At 42.6% G+C, this 24168-nt stretch overlaps 1 protein-coding gene across 2 annotated transcripts in view; it reads left to right on the top strand.

Annotated features, from left to right (window-relative positions):
* CPVL (carboxypeptidase vitellogenic like) overlaps positions 1 to 24168 on the top strand; it is a 186978-nt gene that overhangs the window by 143190 nt on the left and 19620 nt on the right. For both annotated transcript variants that reach the window (XM_075586856.1, XM_075586855.1), the window contains one exon: positions 10471 to 10653. In XM_075586856.1, the coding sequence (XP_075442971.1) occupies positions 10471 to 10653 (183 nt within the window). The remainder of the gene's footprint in view (positions 1 to 10470; positions 10654 to 24168) is intronic.

The following is a 24168-nucleotide window of genomic DNA, read 5'->3' as shown; positions in this document are numbered from 1 at the left end:
GGCCATTTCTTCCATAATTCAGGTTCAGATGTAGACATCACGACAATACATGAGGATCATGAAGCTCATGCATAAAGACAACTGAGTAAAGGTTGACTCTGACTTATATACTTTTTCAACCCTTTACTCTTAACCCTAGGCACCGAGTTGGCTAGAAAAATCTCTTTGAAGTAGATTTTGGCTTCCCCTGTAAGTGTGAAGTACCACACTTAAAAACACTCAGCTCCTTTGTTCCTGCCCCTAGTATAAACAATCAGGGCAGTTAACTTTTGATCACTCTTGATCACAGGGCTATGCTAATTCTTTCAGGATGCCCTTCCTGCCCTATTAGCATAGCAGATGGGGTCTGCATTTTCAGAGCAGACCCAAAATCCCATATACACTTTACACTTTAATATTTTCACTTATTAATAAGTTTCGTTCTGGTGGGTCCAGTGGGTCGAAATCTGCCAGTTATTAAAGCCTACATTGACCCTACATATTGGCCTAATTTCAACTCTCTGAGACCTCTAGAACCAGAGATACAGAAATGCACTTTAATACATTTTTTAAAATACAGGATTCGTCCCTTTAAAATGAATCTCTGCTTTTCACTCTTTCCCCATTGAAATCAACGGGGTTCGCCGCCATAGCGTTGAATGGCGGGCTCCGCCGTTGCCGTCAATGGGATTTCCCGCCATAGGCTTTCAATGGAGAAACCGTCGCCATTAAAGTCTATGGGAAAAAACACAAATCTTTACATTCGTCCACACTCCGTCTGGTTGGTCGGAGGGGGCTGGGAAGGGTCATGCATTAAAGCCGGAACCTTGGCTACATGCCACCCAAATCCCATCCCCCTGGTCATTCCAGAACCGGAGATATGGACTTACATTTTTCAGCATTTTACACTTAGTCGTTTTTACGCCACGCGGCTTTTCCCCATTGGAATCAATGTCCGGCGCCGCCATAGACAATGCATGGCGCATGCCGGATCGTGTGTGGGGATTCCTAGGAGCTAGGGACAAAAAGAACTTTATTCCCAGGGGCCCTAGAACTTAAGATTCCCACGCCAATTGTCTTTGAACTTGTCCGAAGTGATTAAACTCTTTTCAAAGACATTGTATCCGCTTTTGCAGTCTGCGGTTTGGATGGCTGCCAACCTGTTCCTCGAGGCCGGCGTTGAGGAATCTCCATTGAAGTCAATGAGCCCATTGACTTACAATGGGAAATCGCCGCTCCTCCTCTCGGACACCACCTGCTGGTCGTCGCTGGAAAACAGGTCCAAAACCGCTACTTCTGCCATTAGAACGCATGGAGGCTCAATGGCGACCTATGGACGGCTGCAAAAAGGAGCTTGAAAAGGCGGGAAAAGGGAACAAAGGGCTATAATCACTAAATTAACATTAACCCCTTCCCTCCCGCATCAACCCTAGTGTATGTGTGAGTGCAAACACCAGGATGAGACATTACATTTATACAGGGGAATAAACATTTGGATACTGAAGAAAGGTAAAAAACACATTGCTGGACCTCAGTCCAGTTAACCCCTTGCTTCCCAAGTGAGAGTAGAGGGTGGCCCCCTTTAATCCTGGGCCAAACCCCCTCTATCATGACAAACAAGCCTTAAACTGGTCTTGTGAGCTGCCACACATCTCACCGTCTTCTCTAGCACGCCCTGCCACGCTAAAATCAGGATATCATTCCGAATGCCAGTTAGGTGAACCCCATCCTCTCTAAACAGGCCCTTTAGCCCTGTTTCCAGGTCCACATGCCGTACTGCAATCCTCCCTAAATCCAGCACGAATGCTGCCATCGCCTTATTCGGCGGTAGGGGTAGGGATATGTCTGATCTGATGGGTGTACTGGCGGCCATATCTTTGTCTTCCCAACCCGCATGTCTGGTAAGTGAAGTTAAGTGACTGGAAACGGTTCCAGGGTAAAGTGCAGGGCACCCTTGCGGTAAAGTCTCTGGTAGATACACTACTCGTGGGCCTCTATCAGGGGGTATAGCTTGTTCGGTGGCCAGCAATAGGGTGCTCTCTTGCCGGTCAATGTTATAGTGCTTGCTGATGAGGCGGGCGCCCGCCAGACCAGGTAATGTCCTTACTGCGCTGCAGACAGTAAACATGGATACATCGGCAGGTACCCCGTCTACGGCGACTACGTGTCACAGGAGCTCTCCTAGCTTTTCGGCCCAGTCGGGCACTTGTTTGGGCGTGAGCGCAGACATGCTGACTGATAGGATACTACGTTAACTACTGAGTAGGGCACCCCAGGGCTATCTCAGCAGCACCTCCAAATGTAACGGGTATTCCCTGTGAATACAGACGCTACTACTGCTGTGTATACCTGTGTGGCTCTCGGGAGCCTAAGCCTCCGCTCGGGGAGCCTGGGGTACATACATATAACAATCTCGTGGTGCAACGCCTCCACCTGGGAGGGATCCCAACGGAGTGGGAGGAGGCCCTCACAGGAAAGAATCATGGTAACCACACAGTTGTAAAACAGGACAGGCTTTACTGCATATATGCGCATAACTTATATTCTACTATACATAACATTCAACGTTGCATTTTGGGTAAGGTATAACATACACCCCACTCCCACCACCGTGTATCCCCACACCGTGTCCAATCGCACTATACAAGGCCCTTGGCCACTCTCCACGTAAGTGTCCCCAAGTGATACCCCCACCCTTTAGGCGTGCTTCTTGCGTTGCTGTACAGTGTTGGTGCACTTGAAGAATGATACCTGCCCGGGGCTCCCACCCCGGGTTCCGCAGACTATGACAGGGATTCCGCCCGATCCGACGTCGTCCTCCATACCGCGTTGGGTGAATTCCAGCGTGGATAATATCACCTTGGTCTCAGTGTCTTTGGTGGCGTTCTGAACCCAGAACCCACCTCGCAGGGCTGCACGGCTTCAGCGCTGTGTCCCTGACTATGCAAATAGCTAATGGGGCAGTGTCCCTATCTAGGGCCTGTCCCTATAGCACCACAAGCTACACAGTGGCTCAGCACCTAACTGGGACCTAGGGGGGCTGCTGGCCTAATGCAGTGGGTCACTGACCCCTGCACTCACCTCCTACCCCTAGCTTGTCCTGGTCCTGACTAACGTGCTCCTCGCGTGCGAAATGTATCTAATTCTCTCCAAGCTGGGAGCTCCTTCAGCCCTATTGGCTCCCTGGCGTCATGGGGCCGCTCCCGAGGCTCATGGGACTTGAAGTCCCATTCAAGAGCCCTCCTCTCATTGGTGGCGTTCTCGCGCGCTTGTACTGCGCATGCGTGAGCTAACCAGGGCCTCCCGTCGCATCGGCAGTCTGCGCATGAGCGAGGAACTGTCATGGCGGCGCCCTGCACCGGGAACCGCCGGGAGCGCCTCGCAACCTGACCGCGGCCCTAGCAACCGGCCGCACGCGTCCCCGGCAACTGGCCGCATCTGAGGAGAGCGCGCTGCGCGCGCACATGCCCCCACATAGTGAGTACCCGGAGGGGGGGGGTCCATAAGCAGAAGGGGGACCTGGCTACATCTATAATACATTTCTTTAAATGTTGCTTGGAGTGCAGCTTTAAGGATACTTTTTTGTGATAGCGGGTGACTGTGGAACAGTTTTTGTGTGTTCCTTCTAAGGCCGCGTACACACTGGAGGCTTCGCGACGCAGCATTCGCGCGTCCGTGTGTGCGCACCTCCGTCTGCTGGGCGATGTGTGATCATCTCCAGCAGACGGAATGATTCGACACAAGGCGACATCCAGGAAGGAAACAAGTGCCACCTTGTACTTTCAATTTGATAGTAAAAGCAATACAAAATAATTAAACCGCTAAATAAAATATCTTCGACTAAATTAGCCATTTCTTATATCTTCTCTACTTTGGTTTTATAAAATAATGTTTGTTTCACTTTAAACGTCTCACACAGTCCCGGATTTATAGAAAGATCACTATAGAGTCACTGTGCAAAGCAATTCCAGCATCTCACAATGTCCAAAAGAGCAGAACGCTCCGATTTCCCTGCCCAGAACTGCTTTCCGTGTCTTTGTTTTATTCAAGCTTGAGATGGCCCATTAAAAATGTCACAATTCAGAAAGGTAGCAACTTGTCTCCCCCCCTCGCCGAGTCTCTGGTCAATTTCAGCAGCCAATCAATGTAAACGTCTGGACATTGATTGGCTGCTGAAATTGACGTCACGCGGCTGCAGCCGGAGGTCACAGATTGAAAAGACTCCAGCTACTGCAGCAGCGTCGCCGCCAGGCATCAGTGACGAACGCGCGCACGCATATCGTGTAGCGTGCTGTGTGAGCGGGGCCTTTCAGCCTTGTCATTGCGATCTTTCATTGCTTTCACTTTGTACTGTTCATCTGCTCTGCAACAGACTAATTAGTAACCACTGGTTTTCATTTGAGATTTCTCTCACTCTGCTATCAATTAGGGTTTTTTACCCCTGCAGCTGGCAGACTAGTCCATTGCAATTTGTTGCTGTTATTGTCAGTCAGCACTTAGGCTAAGCTCATACACTCCGTTTGCTTGCGAGAGTGCAAGCTCTTACCTTGCCACGCGGTTGGAGCAGAAGCGATCCCTGCTCATAGTGCTGGCGGTGTGGTGGGGGCATCACGAAGCTGGGTTGCCCTCATTGGCTGACCCAGCTCATGTGATGTTGACGTCACGCGACAGCGCTTAAAAAGACAACTTTTTTTGTCTCTTCAAATCGCGGTCGCGTCAGCGCCTAGCTACTGTGCAATTTTTCACACTTTTATGTCTTCTCTCTACCCCTTTTGTATCTAAAGCCCTCTCCTGCCTTAAACCTTTCTCACTGACTGTCCCACACCTCTAGAATGCCCTTCCCCTCAATATCTGATAAGCACCATCTCTATCCACCTTTAAGAGCCAACTCAAAACACACCTGCTTAAGGAAGCATATGTGTAGCTCTACGAGTGATAGTTTTTCACCGTATACATAAACTTTGGCCATTTGCAGATATACTTACCAGAATGCCCTCCTACTGTCTCTATACGTCCTTCCTACTAACCAATTAGACTGTAAGCTCTTCGGAGCAAGGACTCTCTTTCCAAAAAGTTACTATGTCTGAAGCACTTCTCCCCTTTGTGTGTTATTTATATTATTTGTTATTTATATGATTGTCACGTGTATTACAGCTGTGAAGCGCTATGTACATGTAGCACATGTACCCCCACCCTCTAGGACAGGGGCGTGCAAACTTTTTTGCTGTGCCCCCCTTGCCTGCTCTCCTCCTTGGTGCGCCCCCGTTCTTACCTTGCGCGGCGTCATTCGTGTGATTTCACATCACGTGACCCGCGGCGTCTTGATGTCACGTTACCGTGGCAACCGTGACATCACATGACCCCGCGGCGTCATTTGACACTGCATTGCTATGGTAACGTGTCCTGGAGCCCACTGAACCTCAGTAAGTAGAGGTTGCAGAGGCCTTGTGCGGTCCCCCGGCATTTAATTTAAATGCCTGGGCGGAGAGCGCGGGACCTCTGCAACCGCCCGCGCCACCCCAAAAAATCTTGTGCCCCCCCAGTTTGCGCACCGCTGCTCTAGGAGATACGTGTTACGTCTACAGGTGTTGGTGGTGCACATACCTGTGAGGGTCCAGGAGAGCTGAGCTCTCTGCGATGGGGAGAAGACCAGGACAGGCTTTTGGTGTTATCTGTTGTTCTGTACTCGGTGATCAGCGCCTCCAGCTTTAGTAGGTTCTAAGGATCTTAGAGGCAGTCCCCTCTGAAGCAATCTTTCTTACACCCATGCTCACAGACCAGAATCCAGGCAGGTTTAAAAATGAACAAGGACTTTATTTGCAGTCACTGCAGTAGATATTGTTACAGCGTATACAAGGACTTCAGAGGATCCCAGGCCTCTGGATGGTGCTGGCTCTCCTAGTGTGGAGCCTTAGGTGTTGCTGAGCCATCCAGCCCTTGAGGGCTGGCTGGCCTCTCCTTCCCTGCTGAGAGGAGACAGGCCACACACCCCCACTCTGTTGGAAGGGTGGGAGAGAACTAACTAACTTTGGCTCTGCCTCCCTTAGGAACCAGAGGGGGAGGGCTCAAGACCTGTACCATTATAGGCTACACACAGACCATGTGTCACCACCACTCTTGTCACTCAGAGAGGAGCATGGGGGGGTGGTCAATTGCCCACAAGACTGCCTGTCACAGCCTAGACTGCTAAGGACTTTTACTTATGTGACAGGGGGGAAAGAGAGTCAGAGTAGACTAACCATGTTACATACATTTAATGGCGCTTTATAAATAATACAATACTATTATGGCTTTGAAGGCGATGAGGGCTCTGTGTCTAATGATTAGAAACAAATACTAGCTTATTAAATATGTCCATATTGAAGTCCGACTTATTCCACAGATAATGCTATGTTTTGTAGTATTTTTCTGTTTCAAACAGATTTTGATACTAAATAGGGACAGCTATTTAATCGCTATAACATTTTAAAACTAGGTTTGCATGGAAACCCCTATTAAAACAAGTTGTTGCTTTATATTTGCTGTTCTTTGTCTTAAATGACACACTTGAGACTTACTGTAGTGTGCAAAAAAATTAAACAGATGATTACATTAGGTTAAGTTAAAAACAAGTGGATTTACATGGCTGAGTGCATTTATTTCATTGTCAACCTAACGCGCACAAATTTGGATTCCTTATTTTAGAGAATTGTGAAAATACAATTATTCACACACTTCTTGGTAAAATCCTAGGAGCTACTTAAGCTTTTCTCACTTGTAACAAACATCAAGAACTCTACCGCCTACAATGTTACTTGCAATGTTTCCGTGAACATCTGTTACCGCAGCACTCCGAGGTAGCCGGACATTTTCGCAGGGTGGGGGCCTTTTCTTATTTATTTATTTTAAATTTTAAACGTGAATAAAATAAATGGGTAAAAATGTGTTTAATATTTTCTAGTGACTATTGCGCACATCTGTAGCCCTAATACTTTAAATATATTTTTTAGAATAGATGATTGTCGGTGGTAAATCTGATGTAATTGAGGTTGAACAGCATGGTAAAGCACATTCTGCTAGCTATGGTACACATTCTGCAGCATAATGCAGGTATAATTACTTCCATATTGTTACAAATACTACAACATCTGCAGAGCCTTTGTAGAAACCTGGCTTTTGAGACACGGCTCTCTACTGTGAGAGAAGCACAATTATGGCATTGTACTAGGGATTCTGCCGGTTTCATTTAAAAGGCACAGATGTCATGTAATGGAATAAATATTGTAATAGGAACGTGGTTTCTTATGTACAAAATTATATTTGTATATTTGCATCACAAACCTAAATGCCCTTATCCCCAAACCCATTGTTACCACCTAAAGGAGAGTTGAATACATGAAAGCATCTAGTTCTGGGACAGAGTTTTTGAAGTGAAACTTCTTTAGTGGCACCTAGTCAATTTTGATGGAACAAAACTCCTTCATGGAGACGAAAATGTGAAACGGAAATGACATCACGCTCCTAACGGCCGCCGCTCCCCCCACACGCCAGCTGACACATGCCACGCATGTGCAGTAGTGATGCCGCCGCTGACGGACGCCACGCATGCGCAGAAGCGGCTGGCATCGCTCAGTTCTCCGGCGCGCATGCGCAGAGGCTTCTGGAGCTCGGCAGTGCGTTGCGCATGGGCAGCAGAGGAGAAGAGGATACGGAGCACAGACCACCCACCCACACCCCTGTGTCACTCACAAACACACACACAGACATACACTTTCACACACTGTCACACAGACACAGACACACACACACGTTGCTGACAACACACAGCTTTTTTTGCATAGCTTCTAAAAAAAAAAAAAAAAAAAAAAAAAAACCCAATTAAGAATAATGCATACGGTGCATGCTTTAAAGAATGACCCTGCTTTTTTTTTTTTTAGGTCAGATTTGTTTATGGCAATTTTGTAACAGCATATTTTCCTTGGGAAAACGGAATGCATTGTACTGTATATGCTGTTATTTGTTCTTGGGCTGTTCATGGATTGGCTTTGTGTCTGTCATTTTCTTTTCTTTTTAATCAATGTTCATCATGACAGTCTATTTTAATTTTTTGGGGGTGAAATCCACTAGCGTTTTGCCATTTCAGATTAATACTGATCCACTGTGCACTTTTTCTGAACGGCTTTGAAAATTAGACGGAATCTTCACAAGTCTGGAATCAATTCTTACTTTGACACACAAGGAGTGTTTGCGTCCTCTGATAGTCTGACTTTTTCGCAAATAAGCAGTAAAGTTTGAGGTTTCAGTTTGGAAATCTAGTAAATGATGATGAAGCAAATTATAGAACACCCTTCAAATTAGACCACGACAAATACCACAAATTAGGAAATACATTCTAGCTTGATTAGGTATTTGTTAGATGCTCATGTGAAACCGAGAGAAAAGGATGCAACAATAGGTTTGAAAACATATTTTTTTTATAAAATGCACTATTTTAAAAAGGGTTGTGGTCATGAGAGAATATGGAAACAGAAAGAAATAAAGTTTTGAAACCAAGTAAGAGGGACTGCACCTTTTGAGGATGACTTGTCTTCAAGGGTCCTTGCTGTAATGTGGGGATTGCTAATCCTACAATCAGAAACCAGGGCCAAATGCCATTCTGCGATGTGCTAGCAGCTAGCAAATCCATGAGTTATTCAAATCTGGTGTTAGGGAGAGGAATAAACGTCTGATCAATAGCTCATTACAGGTTGTCTCTGCAAGAGCTAATTACAATTAGAGAAGCCTGCCTTGAATGACTAGACCATATATCTGGTACATAAAAGAATAATATATTTGTCAGATGATTTTTCTTTAACATATATGGTTTTTAAAGATTCTGAACCATCTTGGGATGTACAATAAATTAGCATTTCCCATCATTCAGTTCGAGTGATCATATCATTGCAATTTAGTGCACTGCTGTCACTAATCGAGCAAAGGAGTAATACTAAGGCTAGTCCTATGAGTTATAGAAAATACGCCGGTTGCTTGCTCAAGGAGCCGTGCTGTATAGATAACAATCAGCAAAGATTGTATTAATCAATATGCTCCGGTGACAGAAATGGACACGATATGAGGGATACTAGGGAAGCCTCCTGGGAAAAGTGCATCAGCAGCATCACAATTAAAGTACAGCTGAAGTATAAGCACAAAAGTCCAAGGAGACACTTGTACAGTATGTGGCGTGGAGTGTGCAATGTACTCATAGCCATTGAGCATATTAAAATCAATTTAAGAGGGGGAGACAGAACGAATTATCTCTATAAAAGAGAGGCGTTCTGGATCTTTACCCTCGATACACTGATACCTAAAGGTCTTAATACACAATGGGACCTTAAAACTTTTTTGTGAATCATGTTCAATTCAACGTGTATGCTTACACTGTCCATTGAATAGGCATCATGAATTTATGGCTGTCTGCTGTTTATATATGACATTAATTTAAATTGTTTCCATTTAACAACTGCTCTATTTATGTGATGGATGTTTTTCTTTTTTATCCATTGATACTAACATTATGGATATTTTTCTAATTTCATTAGATTTGATCATGTTATATAAATATTCTTTATTGTGATAGACAACTATGGGGACACTTTGATTACATATATTATCTGGTCATAAAGTGTTCCAATGGTAACCTTTTTATAAATTTGATTGCCTATTTAGAGATCATAGTCTTTGTTATGGTGCAACAATATTGGTTTACTAAATGAGAATGAATCCATGAACCCTATCAACATTTTTTGGTCAAATATTATAGATCATACTAATGACAACATACAATTTTATATATCATAGTGTTGGTTAACTAATATGACACTAGATATATGTTTTTTTTATTATTGATTAAATCATTTTAAATTGTAATTTACAAATTACACTGATTATCGTTCTAATTAATGTTGATTCTAAGTTTTATGTCAAGGGTTAATTTATCTAGGATTCACTTTTTTGGTGCACCTGTTTTCTCCTTTGAATTACCTTTGTCCATGCTTAGTCCATATGATTGCTATTACATAGCTCACTTGTATAGCACACAGATGTGTGCAATGTTTTAATCAGAGAGGAGGGATTTAAATAGAGCCTTCCCCCCTCTCTCGTCATCTCCTTGAGAAAGTGCCACAGACGGCGTGAAACGCATGGGAGGAGGAGCTAGGTTCTCCATGTGGATGTTCACATTTTTTTATGTAGCCTAATAAAGTTTTTTTTATTCAACTTTTGCTGGTGAGTTCCAACGTTTGTTCAGGTTTGGACGTCATACCGATCCTGCCTCACTCTATTCCTATGAGTTGTTGACTGTGTGTTTATAGTATCTTCTAATAGAACGTCATGGGGAAAAAATGTATGTTGATTACATTGTATAATGTAGCTTATCCAATTATTATTATTTTTTTAAAGATGTTAAAGTTCCCACTACTTTAGGATTAGTATTGCTTGCTGACTGCATGTATTCTTTTCTCTAATGTTCAGATCCTCCTGTACAGTGGTCAACTTGATGTCATAGTGGCTGCTCCCCTTACTGAGCGGTTCCTGCCAACGGTGCCATGGTCCAAAGTAGAGGATTACAAGAAAGCCAGCCGATTTTACTGGAAGGTCAGACCTACGGATACGGAAGTGGCTGGCTATGTGCGTGTAGCTGGTGAATTTGCTCAGGTAAGAGAGGAGAGTTTTGTTACTAAAATATAGGCTGATGCCAGTCTGGAGCTCACATACTAAGAAGTATAGTGCATCATTTTAAAGGGGAAATCCCTCCTAGGACCAAAGTGATCTAATTCCAGTGACCTGTTTAAGGGGTCTTATCTGACTAGTTTGATGCCTTTTTCAACCAAATCTGACGACTATAAGTATAACGTTAGACTTGGGAGGGGTTTGATTTCTTCTGCCTGCTCCCTTGTGTGTGCGGTCACTGTGTGTTCAGCGAGTGCTGGTACAGCCAGAGTTCCACCTCCCCACCTCCCCTAACTTTATTGTTTCTGATAGGGACAGGGTGGTATAAGGGTAAAGAAAACACTTGATTAACACTTACCCATTTAGAGGCCCCTACGAAATGCAACTGTTTGATTAAAAATAATCCATCGTGTGGTCAATAGCATTGGTAAACATTCGGATGTCTGCAATTAATTTATTAAACATAAGGGAAGTCCCAAGAATGATCTTTCAACCTCTCTTTGTCCTTGCCACATTGGGTTTTTTTTTTTTTTTTTTTTACAATTGAATTGTCTTTTTTTTGTAGTTTGTAAGGCAAATATTTATTCAATAATTGCATACATTGTATCAATATTATTATTATTATTATTTTTTAACTCTAGAATAGCACAAACAACATTTTAACGTTCCTCAAATAAAGCCAGAAAAATGAATGTTGCCCAATAATATATTGTCTAAAATCACATTGCTCAAGACTCTGTGATGTCATAATTAGCTAAACGGATAAACATAATTGCTAATATGCTTATAATAACTGAGTATTTCTAAAGAACTCTGTTACACTGATAAAATATTACATTTTTTTGGCCTACCGCATGGTACTGCCCCTTTAGAGGTGAACCACAACTTTACAGCATATTTATAACACTTTCAACCCCAGTTCAACCATTGGCATTATGCAAACTAATTTTCTGGACAGTACTGCAGTTCCTGCAACTGGTAGTTAGGACCAGTGAAATCAGGTTGCTGTTTTTTTTGCGGGATCTACAATAGTAGAGAATTAGAATCAGTAACTTAACTTTAGCGATCAAAAAGGCGCTTTCTTTAGGCTGCGCTTATAGTGACAGCGACGCCGCGTCAAAACAAATACATTGCAGCCGTCGCGTGCGCTTATAGTAAGCGCGACGCGACAGAGCAACGGCTTGGTCGCGATCGCTGGAAGTCATCTGAATTTGACTTTTCCAGCAACCGCAGCCTGCCATCGCCAGCACTATAAGCGCAGCCTTGGACATGAAAATACAATCCTCCTATTCAAAAGCCATATGGCCCCTATTTTTGCACATTTGTATCATATGTTAAAAATGTTTTCTTTTCACTCTGTCACATCTATGCTTGTTTTGTGTCTTTGCAATGAAGCGTTTTAAATTCTTAGGACAAGATACTCCAAAACTAGCATCTGGTTCATATGAGAAATGAGCACAAAGGATTTGATTAGCCCTACACATAACCTTGGAATTGTTATATGGAAAACCTGTTTCAACAGTTTTACCAGGTTTCCATAACGCTTAACAGACTAAGGCTTTCCCAACCATTGACCACAAAAAAAAAAACCATACCTAGCTGAGAATAATGCACAAAGTATAATGTAGAATCACTCTTGGCAGGAATCAGATGCAAACAGGAGAATTGTTATCAAGCCTATGATGAGGTTGCAATCCACAAGCCCAAAGCAATTGAGATTTTGTGCCACATTATTAGCTCTGACATGGGTATGCACATAAAAACACTTCTGGAGGCCAGAAGCATTTGTTGCCTGAAATGTGAGATACAAGGTGCCAGCCTATTTCCTCCTGCAATTTGTGGGTTTCTGAATGTACAGTGTTACTCGATAAGTATGAGAAACAACTTCAATGCTGCAAAAGCGTATTTCATTGCAGTCAAAATAGGCATCTGCTGGACTGTTCATTTATCACATGAATGATGTTGCTTGCTCTGCAGGATGAGTTTAAAGGACTTTGTGTGCTTGTAAAAAGTAGCGTAAACACAAATACTTGATTGCATCCACATGTCTTAGGTCCCTAGCTAGGTCTGTTTCAATGTCTCAAACATCATACACATGATCATCAAGCAAAAACTACAGATGTGAAGATTTGGGTACAGTATGGTCATGTTGGGGTATATCTTTTAAACTGCTTTTAAAAGTAAGTCTTGCACCTACAGCTCACTTAAACACTTTTACCTAATGCTTTTGGCCTCCCGTGCTTAGTCGCTGGCAGTTCTTTGTGGAGCTTGGAGCATTGCAAACATAATACAGTTATGGTGGACAAAACATTGACAAAAACCCTCCAATGTGAATAGTATCCGGATAGGAATGAAAGCTTAACTTGAATATTTGTGATTACCTGATGCATGTTTCAACACACAATTAAGACTGCAGATATCCGAATAAGTATGCACATCCTGTAACTAATTTACCATCTTAAAAGCAGATTTAAAAAGAATCCACAGCTTTTATAAAAAATCTGTTGTACAGATTAGTAGAAATCTACCAAACATTAGCGCACATCACAAACGTGGACATTTTTAGCATTCGCGGTCTGTGAAAATGGCCAAATTCACCCCAAAAAAATCTACCTGTGTTGTTAAATAATTTAAATACACCTGAAGAGTTGTGGGGATTTGCTTGTTTTTGGTGACTTTTTTACAAAGCCATTAACAAAATTCAAAAGTTATTTTTGACACCAACCAATTTTTTCTTTTAAAGAAACGGATAATTACCAAACAATATATACCATGGGAGAAGGACGGGGAGGGGTGGGAGAGGAAGGTGAACCTCTGCTCAGCTGCCCACCCCTCCCCTCCTTCTCCCATGGTATATATGTTATATAGGAGTTGTCTAGACTCACTCTTATCTCTAGCTCGCCAACACTCAGTAAAACTACTTCATTTCAAATTTGAAGGAGTATGTCAGGCTTTCTGTCAAAGAAACTTGACTTTCTAGCATGGCAAACTTCAGCTGACTCCCTCTTTGAAGAGGAATATACAGAAGATCGCTCTGAGGACCCAAATATCCTCAATATTAATCACTTTTTTCAAGGCCTTAATAAAACATACAGGTCAAGGACAAAACTATGGTGGGAGACCTTTAGTTTGAACAAGTATATTAAAACTAACATTATACCTAGAGGTCTCAGATCAGAACTTGCTCCAGCACATCACATCATAGATACAGAGTTCCAAAAAAAGTGGGATGACATCTTACATAGATGTTCACTGGATCTTATGAAATTATTGCTAGAATTTCAGACAGAGAAATTAAGCACAGTTAACAAAGAGATTGAGACACAATTAGAAGACATAGGTACCTGGAACCAACATGTAGAATTTTCTGATCTTGAACTAAAATTACAAGACAATATAGATACATTTAGAAAAGAACTCCAAGATAGGAAACATAACAATTTTTTATGAGATCAAAAAGACTACAAGGAAAATCGAATATATAAATATCATTTACAAAGTACTAAAAAAACTAGGAAAATACCACATACTGACATCCCACCCTCATCTACAGATTGGGATACATCAGAGGGTGAGGAGGATAATGCCAGATCTCTGAACACCCAAACACAAGACACCCACACTTTTTTAGAACACCACCGCGCCCCCCAAGCAACAAGAGGAGGACGCGGAGGGGGAAAGGTGGGCACACTCAGAGACAGAGAAGTCTGGGGTTTCGGGAAGAAATTATGCAGGGTCAGACGCTAGCTGAACAAGAGGTAACTCCTCCTAACCAACAATCAGAAGAATCTGATAATTTACAAGTTAAATCAATTTATCAAGTTTCCAACTCACGGACACACATATACGTGTACTCTCTAAAGGACTCTCGTTTACACCTGCCAAAGATTTTGACTGTTTTGAGTGGATAAAAGATTTACACTTATTCAGCAGAAAACTGAATCTTCATAAGTTCTTTAATAGACGCGAGTCCAATATGGCCATCCATCAGGGTCTAGAACAGGTTAATCCAACTCAACTTGCCAATTTGAGACTTCCGACAGAACTTCAGGAGGAATCCGATAGACCTCCAGGAGAAGGCCATCACCTCAAAATCGAGATTCTGGCCTCCAGATATCAGTCCAAATATTAATGTTTTTGTGGATATGGTCACAAGAGATATTGAAAGACTTACAAAAGGTAATAAGACAGATAACCTTGATGTCGACGAAAGAGAAGCACTTAAGGAACTATCAGAAGATAAGACAATAGTCATTAAACCTTCTGATAAGGGGGGCAATTTAGTCATACTTAACAACATGGACTATGTCAAACAAAATAACAAAATCCTTAATGACAAAAACTGTTATAAAATCCTAGACAGCAACCCAACCCTTAAATTTAACATCGAACTTAAAGGGATTCTTGACTGGGGTATAGAAAACAAAGTCCTTACCCCTAAAGAAAAAGAATATCTATTTGTCCCCACACCAAGGTTATCCACCTATTATTCACTCCCAAAGATCCACAAAAACAAGAACCCACCACCCGGTAGACCCATAGTATCGGGAATGGGTAACCTCACCGAGAAAGTGAGTCAGTACGTGGACACAATCCTAAGACCCTACGTCACTAGTTTACCATCATACCTCAAGGACAGTAGGGATGTTCTACGTAAACTGGACGGTGTTACTATAGATGACAATACCTTGTTGGTATCTTTAGATGTAGAAAGTCTGTATTCCAGCATTCTTCATGATACAGGTATCAAGGCAACCCAATATTATTTAAATATGAGGGGTGCCTGCTTTCAAAAACACAACGAACTGGTAATAAAGTTACTTCGATTTGTTCTCACAAGGAATTTCTTTGTTTTTAACACTAAACTTTACCACCAGACCCAAGGTACAGCGATGGGGACAACGTGTGCCCCATCCTCTGCCAATCTGTACCTGGGCTGGTGGGAAACAGATACGGTATTTTCTGAACAATATGAAAAATACACGGTAAACATAGTCATGTGGCTAAGGTACATCGATGATGTGCTGTTAATATGGCACGGAGATGAAAATACCCTCCAAGAATTTATCGGAATTTTGAACCAAAATCGGATCAATCTAAGACTTACTCTTGAATACAACTCTAATGAGATTAACTTCTTAGATCTGAAAATACAAAGGGGCCCTATGAATGAGTTACAAACTACCATCCACCGAAAAGAGACAGCAACTAATAGCCTCCTTCTGGCTAGCAGTCACCACCCAAAAAATCTAATCAGAGGAATACCGGTGGGGCAGTTTCTGCGGTTACGCAGAAACTGTTCATCCAATGAGTCTTTTGAACTCGAAGCCAATAAAATGAAAAAACGTTTCCTAAATAGAGGCTATACCAACTCCATAGTGAGACGAGCTTACAGAAGGGCCAAATCCACACCAAGACATCAGCTCCTACGGGACAAAGCTCCGACTGACCAAAGTAAACTCATACGGGTCATTGGAACCTACAATTCTCAAAGGCAAAGTATAACCTCTATTTTTAGGAACCATTGGCATATTCTAACCGCAGACCCGGACCTCCAACAGGTTTTAAAACGTTATCCCAGCATTACTAGCAGGCGCCCGGAAAATCTAAGAGACATCCTGACACACAGTCACTATGATGAACATATCAGTGCCACATGGCTACCAACAAGACCAGTTGGCACATACAAATGCTCACAATGTCGAGCATGTGACCATGTCAAAATTACCAAGAAGTTTAAGAACTGGGATGATACTAAAACATTTACAATTAGAACATTCATCAATTGTAAGACCATCAGCGTTATCTATCAAATAGAGTGCTCCTGTGGGAAAATATATATTGGCAAAACCAAAAGACAGTTCAAAAAGACAATTTTAGAACATTTAGGCGACATCAGAAACAAACTTGATAAACCAGTTGCATGCCATGAACAGGAGCATCACAATGGCAACCCTGTAGTTCTTAAATTTCTTGGTATTGTTCATCCCATTCTGGGCATTAGAGGAGGTGACTGGGACCAACTACTTTTGCGCAGGGAGGCTAGATGGATTTACAACTTGGGAACTTCATCCCCACAGGGACTGAATGAAGGTTTACTCTTTAATTCCTTTATTTAATCTCATCCACCACCTTACAACTGTGCATTGTATACTGACATGGTAACAATGTATGCGCTTCAGTTCAATAGTAATGGTACTGTAGCTATTCTAAGTTGATGTCTATTCATATGTGGTAACTACTCAGCACATTCTGCTTACTGACATGGTAACAATGTATGCGCTTTAGTTCAACAGTAATGGCACTGTAGCCATTCAAAGTTGATGTCCATTCATATGAGGTAACTATCCAGCACATTTTACCATTAGCCACAAATGTCCAAATTTAATCTGCAAGATAACTGATACTTACATACCTCCAATAGTTTCTTGCAGTACACACTTTGAGCCACCACAATACAGCAGTGCTACCAAAGTGTCTGACTCTGTTTACATTGAATGTAACCAACACGAACACTGTGACGTCATGCTTCATTAACATGCATACCGTAACAACTAATCACAGACGCCCTCCTTCCAATTGCAATAGCCATCGGTGCCATGCACAGTGTATAAAGGGAACCAATAGGGTTACACTCACCTTCAGCCCAGGAGTCTTGACAAAGCAGCAGACGCGAAACAATCGTCGACGGGGCTTTTTAAATTGTAGCAGTGTCAGCTTTACCTTACCTTTTCAGTAGTGGACTGTAATATTACCATGGCTGCGATTTTAAGGTGAATGGTTTGGAACGCCATCATTATAGTCATTATAGCTTACTTAGCACTCCACTGCTATATTTATTACAGTGATTAGAAGTGGAACACACTCCTGCGTACAACCTTGTCTAAACGGGGCAAAACAGCTGACACACAGGTAGTTTCCTACGTCCGCAATTCCCAGTGCCCTGACAGCATTTTACTGCTATCTAACTGCCACTGATGGTAATTTGTGACCACAGGGGGCTCAGAGCATGGGATAATATATGGCTAAACTTTAGCTATACATCTATATACTGAGGACAAGCAACAAGGCTCCATTCTACTGTTCCTCCATTTGTATAGCTATTTGGCGTCAATTTGACAGACAGACCGTAACCTCATCACTACAGCATAAATCGTGGTGTTCAGCTATATCATATAGTAGCTGACGAGATTTACCACCAGCAGTTCCACATCACGATACTCCTCACCTTGGCCAAGGGGGAGTGTTATTACTTACCTATACCAACTTAAGCAACTAGACACTGCTACCCTTAGACCGACAATAGGGGTCTATCCTTACGTAGCAATCCGCTACCACTGGCACAGTTCCAGTTATCTGACACACTTATGTCATGATTATTTTTTAACTTTTCTTTGTACACCATATTTTAATATCTAATTGACTAATAAAGATTACTTTTAATTAATACACAAATCACTATTGATAACTGAGTGCTACATCAACTGAGTTCTTTTTCTTTCGGTTTATTATAATTACAAACAAACCTGAGATTTTTTTCATTAGAGTAAAACAAGAAAAAACTACTGTTTTTAGGCAAATGGTGTTTAAAGCAACAAAACACCTTGCCCTACATTTTGTTTTCTTTTCTTTCTTTCTAGGATTGAAGCATGGGGTCACCAGAACTGAACCCAATTAATCTCAGCTCAGCGGACCCCCTACTTCCAGAAATTCTTACTTCCGTAGGATTGCCGGTATCTCAACAACCAGGGAACTTGCTTGCTTAACAAAATCATGACGTTTAAATGTCCAGCATCACAGGGCCATTAGGAAGCCATGATTTCATCCCTTGATGTTTCTAATTGACCTGCGTGACCTGGACCTTTTAATTCCACAGAGATACCGGCATCATATACGGAGGTAAAAATCTCTGTCCCCGCAGTTGAAATTAATGGGTTTCAGCCCAGAAAGCCCTTGCTTCAATCGTATAACAAAAGTAGAAGAAAGAGTGTTGTGCATGGTATTTTTATGCTTTTAAACAAATTAGTAGCAAATTGTTAAAATTAGAATATTTTACTTGCGCTATTTGATGACCATATTAGTCTATAAGATTGGAATCTGATTTCTGTACGAATCCAATTTGTTCTTTTAAACATAGAATGGGCAAACAAATAATTTTCAGTCATTTCTTTAATGTGACATTAAAAATTTAAATTAAAACTGTCTTTACTAATAAAAATGTCTATTCGCCTTTTTAATTAAGAGTAACACAACATAGGCCCGGTAGCATTTATTGTGGACAGATAATTATACCTCCACTAAGGGTTGATCCCAATGAAATAAAACAGATTGGTGTCCTCCTTTGTTTCTTAAATGGTATGTTCTAAAGCACAGTTTCTAAACTTCTCCTTGTGGACCATGAAGAATGCACCTATCTCAAAAACCTTGTCTAGCTGAGAACCCTGAGGAAATGTTGGCGAACCACTGTTCTAATGTTTGTTTCCACAGGGTTTCTACGGCCTTCAACAGGGGCTCCCTGAATGAATTGTCCGTTTAATTTTGACAAACTGATTGTAATATTTTGTGCACACTTAGTTAGCCCTATGCACTTAGCCTGAGGGCATCATGACCGCAAGATCCTGAGTCCCAGAAATGGTATTATCAGGTTATTTACCATTCTTTGCTGGTTATTTTTATTGGTACTTACCATATAAACATGTTTTTGAGGGGAAATTGTGAGGCTTTGGTGTTTAGATGGTTAAGGTGGTTAATTTTATTAAAAATAGTAGGTAAGGTGTTCTGATTGGTGGTTAGGAGATAGGGAGGGAACTAAGGTGGTCATAGAGGGGTGTCTTTGTTGGGTATGACATTTTGTTTAAGTATCTGAGGGGACAGGTGCATAGGTTTGATTGCTTAAAACTAAATATAAAAACGAGCAGTTCACAAAAAAATTGAAAATATAGAAATGAATTTTGAGGAAGGTGACTAAGGCAGTTGAGATTGAATGGTTACTGAGACTTTTGAAGGACCAAGTGGTGGGAAAGAATATGGAGCGATTAAGACAAGCAGTTAGATCAGTATCTGGGTCTGCGGAGGCCAGGGAGGTAGATAAGGGGCTTCCTCCAGGCAGATTGCTCCCTCCAGTGCGACAGCCCAAGCCCATGGTATGTCCTGCAAGAAGAGAGAAATTTAGAGGAAGGAAGTCTGCAGAGAGGGAAAACGGAAGGCTGTCGACAGAGTAGTTTTAAGGCAGCGGGTGCGGACAGCATTATCGAGGATGGAGCCGTGCATGGATAGGGTGGCGAAGTCCAGCGAGTAGCAGTGAATTCACAATGTGGATTCACAATTGTTAATCATGGGCAGCCAGCATTGGGGTAGCCAGGGGTGGATGCAGACAGCCATCGATGAGTGAGGTTATGTGTATATTTTGCAGCCCCCTTTTGGGGCTACAGGGGCAGCTTAGCAGGGGAGTGCAGGAGCAAGGCCATAGGAGGGTAGAACCAGGAAGACTGCTGGAAGGAGCCCAAATTATATGGTCCCCCTTAGGGCAGGAGGTGCAACTAAGCAACTGGGATAAAGAAGTCATAGAAGGGTGGATCCGATGTGCAATTTTAGGAGTGGAGAGAATGACGGCCCGGCTAGGGACTACAGGAGCAGCACTGTGCTGATTGGGCAGCTCAACAGGGAAGAAACAGCAGGACTTAGCATGCGGCTTCCTGCAGTAGAAACAATGGTGCCTGGATAGAAGCGCTAGCTGCTTCACGGCAACGGCGCTATGGAAGAAGTATGCACAGGACCGTGAAATGGCAGAGTCCAGCAGGGAGAGGCAGTCAGATGGTGCTTCAATCAAAACCAGCGGGAGGTTACATCATGTGACTAGCATGGTGGAAATGTAACAAGAGGTTTTGTTAAAAGATGGTGGTACATAAGGGGTTAATTTGGGATACTGAGGATATTGACTTATGGCTGTCGTTGATGACACCCCGGGAGCCCATATTTCTATCCGGTTGTAGATGGCAGCATTCAACAAGAGCCAGTGCAGGTTTTACAGCTCATGCACATTCGAGCATGTGTACACATTGCAGAGCATGCCAACTACCATTTTGATGATTTAGGAGACAATCAGGAATAGACCATTTTGAGAAAGCGCACTGAGAGGCGAGAAACGCGTCAGGGGATACTCTGTGCTTTTTAACATTGGCTCTCATGCCTCAAAGTAATTTTTTATTATCCAAGACCAGCCTCGCTATCCAGTGTTTGCAGTGTCCAAATTTTCTCTACCAATATCCTTCATTGCTGTTACTTTGGAGCACGCCTAGGGACGGTATATCTTTTATTTTTCATCACTTCTGGTTTGGTGGATTGGCTGACGGAGTGAGCTGCAACAAGGAGTGATTAACAGCGGCCCCTGTGGAGAGCGGGTTACGGCAGTCGGATACCGGCGTGGGCGAGTTGCGGACAGATGACGTCATAAGCGCCGCCACCTCTCGTCGCGAGATCACGCCGGAGGAAGAGGCCCCAAGTGCCGTTGGAGCCTCTCGAGTGATCGGACGCCCTTCACTCCGGATTACCTACATCCAGGACATCTATGTCAAGCTAAGTGTCCCCCTTCCTTCATTGCCTACCTGGTTGCAGATGCCTCCGTTATTCACAGTGTAATAGGTATGGCACAGTATTCATCCTTATAGTGCCAGCACAGACACGGAGAGGCTCATCACTTGGGGGGACACATTGGATTTTGGTTATATAGATGAACATCATATTCACCGTGGCCTTTTCCACCCATCACAATTCAATTTGCCGTCCCATTACTACCAATTATATGTGGTCCAATTACTTTCACCAAATACACTGTTTTTAATTTGAGCATACTTAGGGGAGCCTCTCTCCCCACTTTTCTATTTACAGTATGTACAGGAATGGTGGGGACTATTGCAGTAGTGAATAGTTATGTGCTAGTGGTAAATCGGTCCTCCAAACAGAAAAACTCTCAAGTCAAACACATTGCAATACAGCAGGGCCCCGGGTACACGGCGGGTTCCGTTCCAAAGGCCCGCCGCATAGTGAAAATCGCCGGAAAACGGATCCGGTGATTTTCAGTTATGCGCAAACCGGCATTTTCGCCGTTTTGCGCATGTGCGACCTATGCTCTGCGCGCGCAAACTGTGGTCTGCACATGCGCGCCGGGCGCACCCGCCCATTCTGCACATGCGCGACTTAAAATCCAACATGGCGGCCCCCTTCTCGGAGCCGCCGTATCAGCGGATCGCCGAGAAGCGGGGCCCTGCTGTACAACCAATGGAGAGGCAAAAGACCAGGGTTTTTTTCCATATTTTTTTTTTTAATACATAATTTTTAATTAAATATATCTCAAAATGAATTATTTGAATAGGTTAAGTTGTTTGTGTTATAGGAGTGAGGAAGATTAATTCTATACTGATCAATCTTTCTCTTCCCCCTACTCATAAGCGAATTAAACTCCTTGGCGATTTTCAAGGATTATCTAAAGTTTGTTGCTGAAAGTGGTGTGAAATATGTGAACTAAATGGGAACCCACGCATTGCCCTAACATTTTCACATATTTAAGCTTTTGCCAAACATTTTCCTAAACACCAATCGTGAACATTTGCACATGTCTAGTGAAGAGTGCGTGTCAGAAACAGATTATTCTGAGAGAGTACAGTTTTATGGCCCTCCAACATTAGAAATAACCCAGGGGGACAATCGCATTATGGATCTTGGAAGCCAAACTTCACAGAGAAGACAAAGTCAGTCATTTCACTTGGTAACTTCAAAGCAAAGTGGTCATGTAGCTTAAATGCAAGTACACTGTAGGTTTTCCTCAGACCATCATATACATAAGCTTGGTGACTGACTTGTGATAGTGTTACATTTTGTTCCAACGATTTTGTATGATCTTTATTGATTTTGAAGTCCCGATCAAACATGACCACAGATAAAATTAAAGTAAAAAATATTGGCTGTGAGCAGAGGCCCGGTTAAGCCTGCGACCACGTTTCAGCGTGATGAAAGCATTGGGCGAGTCAAATTATCTTTCTGTGCTTCTGCCACAAGAAGACTTGTGTATATATGTATCCTAAAAGGGTGCAATTTGTGCCAAACACACAGCATCTGCATCCATTTGCGAGCAACGCCATATGTACAGTGTGCATCTTTAAAATATTGCTTCCATTTGCTGCAGGTCTCAGAGACGAATACCACCTAATTGAGAGTGGAAAACTGCACTAGTTATAGCTGCAACTTTTGATTCATATAATTCTAATATTGCTCTGACTCTCTCTCACACAAAACACTTTGATACATGAGAGCGAACCAGCTTCGTGATGCCTCTAGGCACGCCCCCCACGGCGCGTCTACCATGGCCCTGCTTCCCACCCATGACGTCACAGCCTTCGCACGCCTCCATGCGGACGTAGGCTGTATAGCCTTAGCCTAAGATGTGTCTTTGTTTTGGACGGCTGCTTACAGTACAGGCACAACTATAAACAGAAATATCAACCTCCACTGACCAAAATCCAAATTGTATTTCAATGGAAACTTATTTACTCCTATTATTAAAACTCCATTGAAATCTTTGAGGCAGCTAAAGCTGCAAATCAGTGAGTCACAGGAGATGAATGAGAGTTGCTCAATCTGTAAATATGAATAAATTACTATTTTCATCATAAAGAATAACTTGGATTTTCCTTATTGTAAACCGCAAATTAAAATGCCACTTGTGAGCACATTCACGTCTCAGGTCTGCAACCCTGCCTTTCACCAGTATCTCGTAGCATACAATGTTTCCATTGCAGCCAGGGATTCTGGGAAATGGCATACAAATGAGCGCACATGAAGGAAGAGGTGATGATTTAAGTACATCAGAGTTGCAAGCTTGTCTGTTCTTTAATGGTGTAGGATTTTTAGAATGAAGTATGAGATTACTACTGTATATTAAAAAAGGCATAGTAAAGGCAAATATATACATTTGTTGGGTCGTCATCTAAATGAGGCTGTACCTTAGGAAGGCAGGAAACAGATGACTATCATTTGATTTGAAACGGGGAAGGAAGGGTGGGAGAGGGGGCTGCCTACCCCTGATCTCCAAATAGCACTCTTGCAAGGAAACCTTGCGTGGTCAAAGGTACAGCCCCACGTATACTTAAATTAAACTACGGGTCATATAGGTTAAAAATTATCGCAGTCTTTCAGAAAAAAAAGAATTTGATCAGCCGGGTAGTATTGTTATTTTGGGGGGTTGGAGGGGGGGGGGAGTTATCCTTTTGCGTCCAGCGTCAATCATTTTATTAATTTATCACCACCAAATCCTACATTTTTAACAATGTACTGATGAAGGAAATGCCCATGTGGTTTTCTTCCTCTAACCTCCCTGTGGCTCAGGTCAGACAGGAAATATAGGTCACAGTTAATAGGCGCTGTCTCCAGTCACCATTCACCTTTGTTGTTTGTTAAAGATTCCAGTGTTGGTGTGAGATCAGTACATTTTGCTGGCAGATGTTA

This window comes from Ascaphus truei, chromosome 2, assembly GCF_040206685.1.
Source record: "Ascaphus truei isolate aAscTru1 chromosome 2, aAscTru1.hap1, whole genome shotgun sequence".
Classification (NCBI taxonomy): Eukaryota; Metazoa; Chordata; class Amphibia; order Anura; family Ascaphidae; genus Ascaphus; species Ascaphus truei.
This window is presented reverse-complemented; position numbering and strand designations above follow the sequence as displayed.